The sequence below is a fragment of the Zalophus californianus genome, chromosome 12 (genome assembly GCF_009762305.2).
Source record: "Zalophus californianus isolate mZalCal1 chromosome 12, mZalCal1.pri.v2, whole genome shotgun sequence".
Lineage (NCBI taxonomy): Eukaryota > Metazoa > Chordata > Mammalia > Carnivora > Otariidae > Zalophus > Zalophus californianus.
This window is the reverse complement of record NC_045606.1, coordinates 95,091,156-95,104,946: the sequence shown is the minus strand read 5'-3', so window position 1 is coordinate 95,104,946 and position 13,791 is coordinate 95,091,156. Positions and strand designations below refer to the sequence as shown.

General features: G+C 37.5%; 1 protein-coding gene across 1 annotated transcript; it reads right to left on the bottom strand.

The window, feature by feature from the left end:
- Positions 1-377: 377 nt before the first annotated feature.
- Positions 378-1,313, bottom strand: LOC113911549 (olfactory receptor-like protein OLF3). The gene has a single exon (XM_027574271.2). It carries the CDS (start codon positions 1,311-1,313, stop codon positions 378-380), a length of 936 nt encoding a protein of 311 aa, XP_027430072.2.
- Between the last annotated feature and the right edge of the window lie 12,478 nt (positions 1,314-13,791).

Genomic DNA, 13,791 nt, shown 5'->3' with positions numbered 1-13,791 from the left:
GCTGGTGAGGGGTGGGTCAACATGTAAAGCATGGCTGTCCTCACTCTGAAACTTTCACTGTTCACACTGCATTTCCTAGGGGCAAATGCAGGAGGAATAAGAAAGGAGAAGGGGGAATGTGAGCTCTAGAAGGACAGCTAACCCAGCAGGCCCAAGCTTAATAATTGAAGGCTTTTTTTTTTTTTTTACCATAGGTATAGTAGGGCAGTAATACATAGTGAAAATCTGGACTAATGTGAAAAGTTGGTCTTCAAAAATGTGCTCACCATGATCCACCTTATTGGTTAATCCAGGGAAAAGGGCATGTCAATCATTTCCTCTTTGTTTGAAATATTGTTATTTGGGCTACTGGAAGGAAGGAGAAATTTTTTGAATCTTTACCTTTTTTCACTAAGTTTTCCCAACAGTCTCCTCAGGGCACTCATTACCTCCTTGTTCCTTAAGCTGTAGATTAAGGGATTCAGCATTGGTGTCACCACAGCATAGAACAGGGCAACCATCTTCTCTTGCTCTGCTGAGGAACCAGCAGTGGGTCTCAAGTATGTGAAGATGGCTGTTCCAAAGCACATGGAAACCACAGTGAGGTGGGAAGCACAGGTCTCAAAAGCTTTGCAGCGTCCTTCGGCAGAGCGAACATGCAGAATGGCAGTAACTATACGACCATAAGAGAACAGAACCAGGAAACAGGGAAGCATGATCCCCAGAAATCCTGAGATGGCCACCATGACCTTGTTGAAGGAGATGTCCACACAGGTCAGCCTCAGCACAGCCAACATCTCACAAGCAAAGTGATTAATAACATTATGGCACAAAGGTAGCCGAAAGATGATGATTGTCTGCACCACTGAATTCATGAAACCAGCCCCCAAGCAGCCGGCAGCCAGCCCCAGGCACAGCCCTCCATGCATGATGACCGTGTAGTGCAGCGGATGGCATACCGCCACATAGCGGTCATAAGCCATGGCTCCCAGCAGGAAGAACTCGGAGCTGCCCATCGCCAGGGAGATAAAGAGCTGGAACACACAGCTGTGGAATGGGATGGACTTCCAGGCTGACAGGAAGTGAACAAGCATCTGTGGGACAGTGCTGTTGGTATAACAGATGTCCACAAATGACAAGACACTGAGGAAAATGTACATTGGTTTGTGTAGCCTGCTGTCCAGTCTGATGAGGAGGATGATGAGGAAGTTCCCCAGCACGGTCACCAGATACATGACCAGGAAAAGGACAAATAGGGAGAGCTGAGTGTCCCAGCAGCTGGACAGCCCCAGCAGAATGAACTCACTCATCCATGTCTGGTTTTCTCTGCCCATGAGACTCTGAGGACCAAATCCAAGTTATAAATCAATGAACACCAGATACTTAAGGTGGCAGGGGGCCTGACGAGGTCATTCCGACCAAACAGCCATGCAACATCGCACTGTGCGCTTTCCCAGATTATATGTCTCCTTCAGGGTTTGGGACCACAATAGAACCCATTGATATGGCTCAGATTCAAGGAAGGAGAAAACTCTTCTCCTTCCTTAAATAGGAAAGGTTTTATGAAAACGCTTAGACAGTTGAGATGAAATGATTAACTGTAAAACATGCTTCTCCTATCTAGGGCCAGATCCAAGGCATGGAGTTTGTTTACTTCTTTGTTGGATGCAAGTATTTCCCTCTTCCAGCCTCAAAATCCATATTGAATGGAGCCTAACAGGTATTAACTGTTTTTTGGTTGTTGTTTTTTTTTTACTATTTTACTTCTGGAGTCTCTATGAAAATGAAATACTAAATTTCCATCCTTTTAAAATCAGAAATTTTAGGTTGCAAGTTAGACGGTAGCAAATATAAAATAGATTTTTCAATAGGAACAAATTGTCAAAATTACATTTCAGGGTCAGGGAAGTAAAGAATGAAGACATGGGGCGATCAGCCTCTGTTCTGAAAAATCTTCACCTGCTTGTCTTTTATCAGTGGAGAGGGTAAGAGGAAAGAATCTGTAATGTTATTTTCATCCTCCTTTGGAAGAGGAGCATAGCACTGATAGGCAGGGTATGTCTGTGAAGAAAGAAATCAAAGTCAAAGATGCATTAACTGGCTTCCCTAATAAATGATAGGAGCTCAGATACTTGCCACACATATTTGCCTATTAACTAAGACAAAATGGAAAACTGGCTGCACGTTTGCTGACTCTGTATGTATCCTGGGTAGTGAAAGTTATGGTTTGGAGATGATAGTGTGATGGAACATCATTAACTGGAATTAACTCAGTGAAAAGACTGTTGATTATCTTTACCTTTGATCTCCTCTTACTTTTATCTCCATCTGAAATATTTGACTATTTTCCCATCTTAGGAAACTGTCATAGTCCATCCTTGTGTTAATGCTCCCTCTACCATAACTTACATGAGCAGAAGGTGATACCTTAGTCTGCTCAATAACATCTCTAAATTTTCTAATCCTGCTGATGTATTAGTATTTCAGAAAGTTCAAAGGCTCTAGTATTCAGAAATTCTCTTTAGAATTCTTAGTAATCTTATTTGCACCTTAAGTCAAATCACAAGTGAAGGGAGGGGAATTGGAGGGGGAGACGAACCATGAGAGACTATGGACTCTGAGAAACAAACTAAGGGTTCTAGAGGGGAGGGGGTGGGGAGATGGGTTAGCCTGGTGATGGGTATTAAGGAGGGCATGTACTGAGTGGAGCACTGGGTGTTATACGCAAACAATGAATCATGGAGCACTACATCAAAAACTAATAATGTAATGTATGGTGATTAACATAACATAATTTAAAAAATTTAAAAAAAAAACAATCACAAGTGATTTCTAAAAAACTCATGGACTAAACAAAGTCCACTCTCAACTTCCCACATCCTCTAATTACTCTGCCCTTTGGATGGAGAAAGTGAAATTCATTCACAGCTGTCCCAAGGAGATATTATCTGCTTGCTGTCTGTGATCAGATAGTGCCATTGAATATGTTATGAAAATCCCAATTTGTGTTGAGGGCATTCATGAGAGTAAGGGCAGCTAACCACAGATCAATAGGGTGCCTGAGATGCCCCTGTGGCAAGCTCCCTGCTCAGCAGGGAGTCTGCTTCTCCCTCTCTCTCCTGCTCATGGTATCTCTCAAATAAATAAATAAAATCTTAAAAAAAAAGAAACATTGTTAGCATATCATATTTCTGTATCATCATCATCATGGTTTTTAAAGTGCCTCTCTCTGGGAATGAATGAACTGCTTTGCCAATAAACATGCATTCCCCAGTCCAATTCTCATTACCTAGTTTCTTCATCTGTCTAAAGGAATCATACATTCAGGTTTATCCTAATTCACTGGAGGGAGGGAGATAGAGACAAGGGTGGAATAAGTACATAAAATCAATAAGAAAAGGAAGGTTAAAAAAGAGGTTAAAAATAAAAGTTTAAAACAGTTTTGAACATTTGATATGTAAATAAAAGTTTAAAGGGAATTCAAAAGTAAGGTTGGAGGTGTTGTAACCTATTAAACAGCAAGCGTGCATCACCTTTACTTCCTGGAATTGTGGTTCAAGCTCCCTGAAATTACACATCACAAGTATTCTTCTCAAAAAAGAAGCACCTGGAAAGTGTGATATTTCCCAGAAGTTGTTAATTGGCTAACTTGCTCTCTCCACCCCATCCCCACTTCCCTATGCATACCTATACTGCTTAGGTCAACAGAAAGTTTGAAGCCAGCTATCCAGATGATATCACCTTCCGACCGTCATCATTTAAGAATGTTTGTCAGCACAAACCTGTCCGCTGGTGCAGATTTCCAGGAGTGGGCAGGCGCTGAGGAGGACAGAGTGGTGGAGGGGACATGACCTGCAGTAGCTAAGCCCAGTGCTTCCTACAGTTGCAGCCAAAGCCCTGTGCTAGGTGCTGCATTTCTCAGAGGTACCGGAAAGAACTTTCTCCCCAGTTTGGCTACCCCAAATATGTTTTCTTTTAACATAATACTGTACGTTAACTATACTGGAATTTAAATTAAAAACTTAATATTTTTTTTAAAATGTAATAAAATTAAAATATATATGTTTTCTTTAAACCAACTGCCAAAATGGGACATTTATCTCTCCAGTAGCCAGATTCAATCCAATTGCCACATGAGCCAAGGAAGAAGTTGTGTGTGAAGGAAACCCTGGCTTCCTGATGCTGGTCCTAAGAACCCAGGGGAACACCTCTGAGCATGAGTGTAAGACACTCTGGGATGGGAGGTCATCATTGCCCCAGGAAGAGCAGAGATGGCCAAGATGGGGGATTTGGAAGAAGTAACTTTCTTTTCCCTCAGAGAGACAATCTCTACAGGCCAATTATGCTGTGCTTATTAGGCTTCTGTTACTTCTTCTCCGAAGAGTGATTACCTCACCTGAAACTCTTACCTATTTTTTAAAAGAATTTACGAATCAGAATTTAGTTTTTCCTGACCCAGAAACGTGAGAAGAGAAACCAAAGCCCCAGTTTCCCTTGGAGACATTCTCCTGCCTTTACTGAAGTTTCTGTTTGAGAAATTACAACTTGCCCATGGCTTTCTGTCCATGTACTCAAGACTGAGACCATTTAACCCAAAGTGCCCAATTACTCAGGGATCACCTGGTGGCCCTTCAAACAACATCCCCTGTAACATGATTCTGAAGTGAGCTATAGTCAGATATTCTCTTCACAACTGATACAGCTATTTGGTGAGACTTTTCCCCATTTTGTCTCACTATTGGAAGGCTTTCAGTTGGGCACTATCAAATTATTTAACTATTTTTGTAGCTAGATGTCTGCCCTCATATTCTGTAAATATGACAAATTCATGAGCCACTTTGAGTATCTCAAATTACATATTAATTCTATTGATAGACATTTAGATTGTTTCCAGTTTGTGGCCATCAAAAACAATACTGCTGTGAACATCCTCCCCTCACCTTGCCTTGCCTCTTCCTCTCTCTCTCTCTCACACACACACTCTCTCTCTCACACACACACACACACACACACACACACACACACACACACTCACACTCAACCTTTTGTCATATATATCCATTTCTGTTACCTAGAGTGGAATAGCTGCATCACATCATGTGCAGGTCTGTCTTCAGCTAATATTGTCAGTTTGTCAAAACAGTTGTACTGATTATATCCCCACAAACTACATTTGTATGAGGACTGCTTTTGCTCTAGACTTTATCCTCGGATTGTCAGTCTTTGTCATTGTAGCCGTTCCAATGGGCGTATAGTACCTCATTGTGATTATATCCTACATTTCTCTGATGACTGATGACGTTGTGCATATTTTTAAATACTTATTGGTCATTGAAGATTCCATTTTCTGAGGTGTGTGTTCAGTTTCTTGCCTGTTTTTCTATTGGGTTATCTCTCTTTTTCTTATTGATTTTAGTTCTTTGTGTATTTTTAATATGAGTCTGTTGTTTATATGGATCACAGATATTTTCTCCCACATTGTGGCTTTTTCATTCTCATAATGGTGCCTTTGATGAAGGGATGCCCTCAATTTTAATGTAGTTCTATTTATTGTTTTTCATATAGTTATTGCTTTTTTGTGTCTTGAGTGAGAAATCTTTGTCTCTCCCAAATCACAAAGTTATTCTTCAATGTAATCTTTCAGAGCTTTAATACTTTACTTTTCACATTGAAAACAACAATATATCTGGAATTTATGTCTGGGTATTTTATGAGATAGGAGCCCAAATTTATTGTTTTTCTATGTGGATATCCAATTTTATCAAGAGACCATTCTTTCCTCACTGTTCTCCTGTGTTGCCATAAATCAATTTTTGATTTATGTGTGTAGGCTGATTTCTAGACTCTTTTTTCTGACCCATTGGTCTATTTGTCTGTTGTTATAAAAATATTACATTGCCTTAATACTGTAGCTTTATAATAAAGCCTGTTTTTATTATAGTGTAAATCCTCCAACTTGATTCTACATTTTCTTTCTTTTGGGGGGCGGGGTGTGGCTATTCTTGGCCATTTGAATTTTCAATCTGAATCTAAAACTATCTTGAAAATTTTAGGAAAAAAAATGTGCTGAAATTTTAGTTGGCATTTATCCTAAAAATAAATTTAGGGAGGGGCACCTGGCTGGATCAGTCAGTAGAGCATGTGGCTCTTAATCTCAGGGTTGTGAGTTCAAGCCCCATGTTGGGTGTCAAAATTACTTAAAAATAAAATCTTTTTTTTTATTTTTTATTTTTTATTTTATTTTTTATTTTTTATTTTATTATGTTAATCATCATACATTACATCATTAGTTTTTATTTTTTATTTTATTATGTTAATCATCATACATTACATCATTAGTTTTTCATGTAGTGTTCCATGATTCATTGTTTGCATATAACTCCCAGTGCTCCATTCAGTACGTGCTGTCTTTAATACCCATCACCAGGCTAACCCATCCCCCCACACCCTCCCCTCTAGAACCCTCAGTTTGTTTCTCACAGTCCATAGATTCTCATGGTTCATCTCTCCCTCTGATTTCTCCCCCTTCATTTTTCCATTCCTGCTATCTTCTCCTTCTTTTTTTTAACATATAATGTATCACTTGTTTCACAGGTACAGATCTATGATTCAACAGTATTACACAATTCACAGCACTCACCATAGCACATACCCTCCCCAATGTCTATCACCCAGCCACCCCATCCCTCCCACCCCTCACCACTCCAGCAACCCACACTTTATTTCCTGAGATTAAGAATTCCTCATATCAGTGAGATCATATGATTCATGTCTTTCTCTTATTGACTTACTTCACTCAGCATAATACCCTCCAATTCCATCCACATCATTGCAAATGGCATGATTTCATTCCTTTTGATGGCTACATAATATTCCATTGTGTATATATATATATATATACTACTTCTTTATCCATTCGTCTCTCAATGGACATCTTGGCTCTTTGCATAGTTTGGCTATTGTGATCATTGCTGTTAAAAACATCAGGGTGCACGTACCCCTTCAGATCACTACATTTTTATCTTTAGGGTAAATACCCAGTAGTGTAATTGCTGGGTCATATGGTAGCTCTATTTTCAACTTTTTGAGGAGACTCCATACTGTTTGCCAGAGTGGCTACACCAGCTTGCATTCCCAACAGTGTAGGACGGTTCCCCTTTCTCTGCATCCCTGCCAACATCTGTGGTTTCCTGACTTGTTAATTTTAGCCATTCTGATTGGTGTGAGGTGATATCTCATTTAGGTTTTGATTTTGATTTCCCTGATGCCGAGCAATGTTGAGCACTTTTTCATGTGTCTTTTGGCCATTTGGATGTCTTCTTTGCAAAAATGTCTGTTCATGTCTTCTGCTCATTTCTTGATTGGATCATTTGTTATTTGGGTGTTGAGTTTAAGAAGTTCTTTATAGATTTTGAATACTAGCCCTTTATCTGATATGTCATTTGCAAATATTTTCTCCCATTCTGTCAGTTGTCTTTTGGTTTTGTGGACTGTTTCTTTGGCTGTGCAAAAGCTTTTTATCTTGATGAAGTCCCAATAGTTCATTTTTGCCCTGGCTTCCCTTGCCTTTGGCAATGTTTCTAGGAAGAAGTTGCTGCAGCTGAGTTTGAAGAGGTTGCTGCCTGTGCTCTCCTTTAGGATTTTGATGGACTCCTGTCTCACATTGAGGTCTTTCAACCATTTGGAGTCTATTTGTGGGTGTGGTGTAAGGAAATGGTCCAATTTCATTCTTCTGCATGTGGCTGTCCAATTTTCCCAACAGCATTTGTTGAAGAGACTGTCTTTTTTCCATTGGACATTCTTTCCTGCTTTGCTGAAGATTAGTTGGCCATAGAGCTGAGGGTCCATTTCTGGGCTCTCTATTCTGTTCCATTGATCTATGTGTCTGTTTTTGTGCCAGTACCATACTGTCTGGATGATGACAGCTTTGTAATAGAGCTGGAAGTCTGGAATTGTGATGCCTCCAGCTTTGCTTTTCTTTTTCAATATTCCTCTGCCTATTCAGGATCTTTTCTGGTTCCATACAAATTTTAGGATTATTTGTTCCATTTCTTTGAAAAAAGTATTTTGATAGGGATAGCATTAAAAATGTAGATTGCTCTAGGTAGCATTGACATCTTCACAATATATGTTCTTCCAATCCATGAGCATGGAACGTTTTTCCATTTCTTTGTGTCTTTCTCAATTTCTTTCATGAGTATTTTATAGTTTTCTGAGTACAGATTCTTTGCCTCTTTGGTTAGATTTATTCCTAGGTATCTTATGGTTTTGGGTGTAATTGTAAATGGGATCGACTCCTTAATTTCTCTTTCTTCTGTCGTGTTGTTGGTGTATAGGAATGCCACTGATTTCTGTGCATTGGTTTTATATCCTGCCACTTTACTGAATTCCTGTATTAGTTCTAGCAGTTTTGGGGTGGAGTCATTTGGGTTTTCCACATAAAGTGTCATATCATCTGCAAAGAGTGAGAGTTTGACTTCTTCTTTGCCAATTCAGATGCCTTTGATTTCTTTTTGTTGTCTGATTGCTGTGACTAGGACTTCTAATACTATGCTGAATAGCAGTGGTGATTGTGGACATCCCTGCCGCGTTCCTGACCTTAGGGGGAAAGTTCTCAGTTTCTCTCCATTGAAAATGATATTTACTGTGGGTTTTTCATAGATGGCTTTTGTGATATTGAGGTATATATCCTCTATCCCTATACTCTGAAGAGTTTTGATCAAGAAAGGATGCTGTACTTTGTCAAATGCTTTTTCTGCATCATTTGAGAGGATCATATGATTCTTGTTCTTTCTTTCATTAATGTATTGTATCACATTGATTGATTTGAGGATGTTGAACCAACCTTGAGCCCAGGGATAAATCACACTTGGTCGTGGTGGATAATAGTTTTAATGTGTGGTTGGATCCTATTGGCTAGTATTTTGGTGAGAATTTTTGCATCCATGTTCATCAAGGATATGGGTCTGTGATTCTCCTTTCTGATGGGGTCTTTGTCTGGTTTTGGGATCAAGGTAATGGTGGCCTCATAAAATGAGTTTGGAAGTTTTCCTCCCATTTCTATTTTTTGGAACAGCTTCAGAAGAATAGGTATTAATTCTTCTTGAAATGTTTGGTAGAATTCCCCTGGGAAGCCATCTGGCCCTGGGCTTTTGCTTGTTGGGACATTTTTGATTACTGCTTCAATTTCCTTAGTGGATATAGGTCCGTTCATGTTTTCTATTTCTTCCTGGTTCAATTTTGGTAGGTGATACATCTCTAGGAATGCATCCATTTCTTCCAGATTATCTAATATGCTGGCATAGAGTTGCTCATAATATGTTCTTATAATTATTTGTATTTCTTTGGTGTTGGTTGTGATCTCTCCTCTTTCATTCATGATTTTGTTGATTTGGGTCATTTCTCTTTTCTTTTTGATCAGTCTGGCCAGGGGTTTATCAATCTTGTTAATTCTTTCAAAGAACCAGCTCCTAGTTTCGTTGACCTGTTCTACTGTTCTTTTGGTTTCTATTTCATTGATTTCTGCTCTGATCTTTATTATTTCTCTTCTCCTGCTGGATTTAGGCTTTATTTGCTGTTTTTTCTCTAGCTCCTTTAGGTGTAGGGTTAGGTTGTGTATTTGAGACCTTTCTTGTTTCTTGAGAAAGGCTTGTATTGCTATATACTTTCCTCTTAGGACTGCCTTTGCTGAATCCCAAAGATTTTGAACAGTTGTGTTTTCATTTTCATTGGTTTCCATGAATTTTTTTAATTCTTCTTTAATTTCCTGGTTGACCTATTCATTCTTTAGTAGGATGCTCTTTAGCCTCCATGTATTTGAGTTCTTTCAGACTTTCCTCTTGTGATTGAGTTCTAGTTTCAAAGCATTGTGGTCTGAAGATATGCAGGGAGTGATCCCAATCTTTTGGTACCAGTTGAGACCTGATTTGTGACCTAGGATGTGATCAATTCTGGAGAATGTGCCATGGGCACTAGAGAAGAATGTGTATTCTGTTGCTTTGGGATAGAATGTTCTGAATATATCTGTGAAGTCCATTTGGTCCAGCATGTCATTTAAAGTCTTTATTTCCTTGTTGATCTTTTGCTTAGATGATCTGTCCATTTCAGTCAGGGGGGTGTTAAAGTCTCCCACTATTATTGTATTGTTGTCAATGTGTTTCTTTGGTTTTGTTTTTAATTGGCTGCTCCCATGTTAGGGGCATAGATATTTACAATTGTTAGATTTTCTTGTTGGATAGACCCTTTAAGCAGGATATAGTGTCTTTCCTCATCTCTTATTACAGTCTTGGTTTAAAATCTAATTTGTCTGATATAAGGATTGCCACCTCAGCTTTCTTTGGTGTCCATCAGCATGGTAAATGGTTATGTATCCCCTCACTTTCAATCTGGGGTTGTCTTTGGGTCTAAAATGAGTCTCTTAAAGACAGCATAGCAATGGGTCTTGTTTTTTAATCCAATCTACTAGCCTGTATCTTTTGATTGGGGCATTTAGCCCATTTACATTCAGGGTAACTACTGAAAGATATGAATTTAGTGCCATTGTATTGCCTGTAAGGTTACTATTAAAAATAAAATCTTAAAAAAAAATTTTTTTAAAAATAAATGAGAAGTGACTTCTCTATGTTCTTGAGTATTTCAATCCATGAAAAGATATATTCTTCCATTTATTTAATATCTATTAATTTTTTTCTATGTAGCAGTGTGCATATCTCTGATTAGATTTATGTCCAGTGTGAAGCTTTGAAAGCTACTTTAATTAGTATCTTTTAAATTATGTAAAAGTATAATTGGCTTTTATATATTAAATATGTATACATGAAATTACTTTATGAATGGTGTCATTTCTTCATTATATATTTGGTAGAATTCACTCCAAGTGGTTTGGTGGAAAATTCTTAAATATAGATTTAAAGTTTTTAGTATATAGGACTATTCTTTTTATTCATGTGTCCATTTGGGTAAGTTTATTTTTCCTAGGAATTGGTGTATTTCATCTAAATATTTATTTCTAAAATTTACTAGCCAACCCATATTTGTTAACTAACTAGAATTTAAATAAAAACCTGAAATAAAAAAATACAATAAAATAGGGGCACCTGGATGGCCCAGTCAGTTAAGTGTCCAACACTTGATTTTGGCTCAGGTCATGATATGGTGTTGAAATGGAGCCCCAGGTTGGGTTCCACACTCAGCACAGATTCTGCTTGAGATTCTCTCTTCCTCTCCCTCTGTCCTTCCCTCTGCTCATGCACACATGTGCACACACACACTCTTTCTCTCAAATAACTAAATAACTTCTTTTTAAAAAACAAAATAAAATTTACAGCCTAAGTTTGTTAATATCTTCTTACATATTTTTAATGTATATAGAATCTGTAATGTCTCTTTTTCTTTCCTGGCATTATTTATTCCTTCATTTCTCTCTCTTTTTTTATTAGTCTTGGTGATATGTTGTGTTTGCTATAAAATATTTTTAATATCATTTTGCATTTAAGGAAAGCAAGAAAGAAGAGGGCAGTCCCATCCCTTCGAAAACATCATTTAATAGTTAATTGGTAAAAGACAAATATTTCCTCCTTTATGAAGATAAATCTTAAGGGTATAAAAGAAATTAAACATCATTAAAAATTATCCCAAAATAGGGGCGCCTGGGTGGCTCAGTCAGTCAAGTGTCTGCCTTCGGCTCAGGTCATGATTCCAGGGTCGTGGGATCGAGCCCTGCACCAGGCTCCCTGCTCAGCAGGACCCTGCTTCTCCCTCTCCTCCCCATTCAAGCTCTCTTCTCTCTATCTCTGTCTCTCTCTCTCTCAAATAAATAAAATCTTTAAAAAAATTATCCCAAAATATATATGAAGAGAATAAGAGAATACATAGCTCCTCTGAGCTATTTTTGGTATAGGACAGAAAATTATTAGGACACTAAAAGAATCATAGCTATTATATGAGGGCCATTTCTAAGAATTTTAAGAAATCTTACAAATAAGATCACTTACACTGAAAGTAGGAAAATATTCTAAATTTCAAAACCAGAGAGAAATACATGTGCTAAGAAAAAAATATATATCAAATTGACCTTACCTTCTTTATCAAGAGGAATTCTGGACCACTGAAAAGGATTTGACTTCAGCAATGTATTTTATGGCTTTACTGGAAATTCTATCAAATATTAAAAGAACATATACTTTCAAATTTGCACAAGACTTTCCAGAGACGAGAAAAATAAGAGATCATGCTTTAACTTATTGTACAAGGTTAGGATGGCCATCATAGCAAATGTTGACTGGGAAAGTAAAGGAAAATTACACTTTGAGCAGACTCAAGAAAACAGATAGAAAGTTCTCAAATAAAATAATAGCAAACTACATCTATCAATCTATAAAACTGCATCATAACAAAGTCAGTTTTATTCAAGAAGGAAATGTTGGTTTCATATAAGAAAACAATTGATGTTATTAACTTCATTAATAAATTAAGAGAAGAAAAATATCATATGATATTAGTGGATATAGAAAATAATTTTAAATGTAACATCAACTCATGATTTTAAAAAAATAGAGAACTTACTAATCTGATAAAATTCATATAGAGTAAACATACTTATTGTGATTATTTTCAAAGTATTCCTTGTAAGTTCAGAAACAAAAAAATAATGCTACTTATACTTATCTCTATTTAACATTATACTGGTGGTCCTAAACAATGCAAGAAGATAGTGGGAAAAATATAATACTATGAGGATTGAAAAGAAGTAATGATTCTATTATTTTATTTGCAGATTATATAATTTTCTATGTAAAGCATCCAAAAAATCTATAAATTATTACAATTAATAATTAGGCAGTTTTTAGATTAAATAAATCAATGTCAAAAGTCATTGTGAATTTAGTTTCCAGTGATAAGGGAATAATAGGGATGGTATAGGGTAGAAAACTGAACAAAACATATGAAGCAATGGTTTTCATAGATTGGACAACAGGTAGTGCAAGACAGAGATGCCCAAGAGAAAAGAACAAGTAAGGTGAGCTACAGGTACCCCTGCTCATTGCCTAGAGAGTTTGCAGGCCACAGGATGAGGAGAGGGAACCGAAGCATAGCTGTGGTCATCCTAAATTGAAAAGACAGTTCATACTTTGGGACAGAGTACTAAAGAGGAGAAAGCTGCAAAGAGAGAGAACTTGTGTTATCTGAAAATCGGTATCCTTAAATATTTTGCTGATTATTGATCTTTGTATGAATGTGAGAAACCTACAAGGGCCAAGGAAAGAACCACCAGAAAGAAGTAAACAGAACGATCTCTAGAGGTGACACAAAGCCCAGAAAAGTACTCACTAGCCAAATGGAAAGACGTCTAACACACAAGACATTGAGTAGAGTCTTCAGAAAAATATAATCTTGGTAATGGTACAAACTGCACTTCAGCCTGTTCTGGAGCCAACCTAACAACAATTAAAAGAAAGCCTCAAAAGATCAAACAAATTCTCAGCAACTGAACTGCTTCCCAGGACAAAGTGCAGAAATATTTAAAGGAAAGCAAAACTACCCAAAGCCCCAAAACATAAAACTCACTATGTTTGTAATTCATAAAAATAATTCCAGACATGCAAAGAGGCAGGAGAGTTTCCAGATCATAGCACAAAGAAAGGGAACCCAAACAAATCATAATGAAGAGAAAAATCAGTCAATGGAAACACATACAGAAATGATACAGATGATAGAATTAGGATACAAGCACATTGCAATAGCCATTACAAATATACTTTCCATGTTCAAGAAGACAGAGGAAAACCCAAGCACAATGAGAAAAGAAACCAA

Bases quoted from the DNA above. Each gene is read 5' to 3' on its own strand.
- LOC113911549 (XM_027574271.2), bottom strand. From the start codon at position 1,313: ATGGGCAGAGAAAACCAGACATGGATGAGTGAGTTCATTCTGCTGGGG.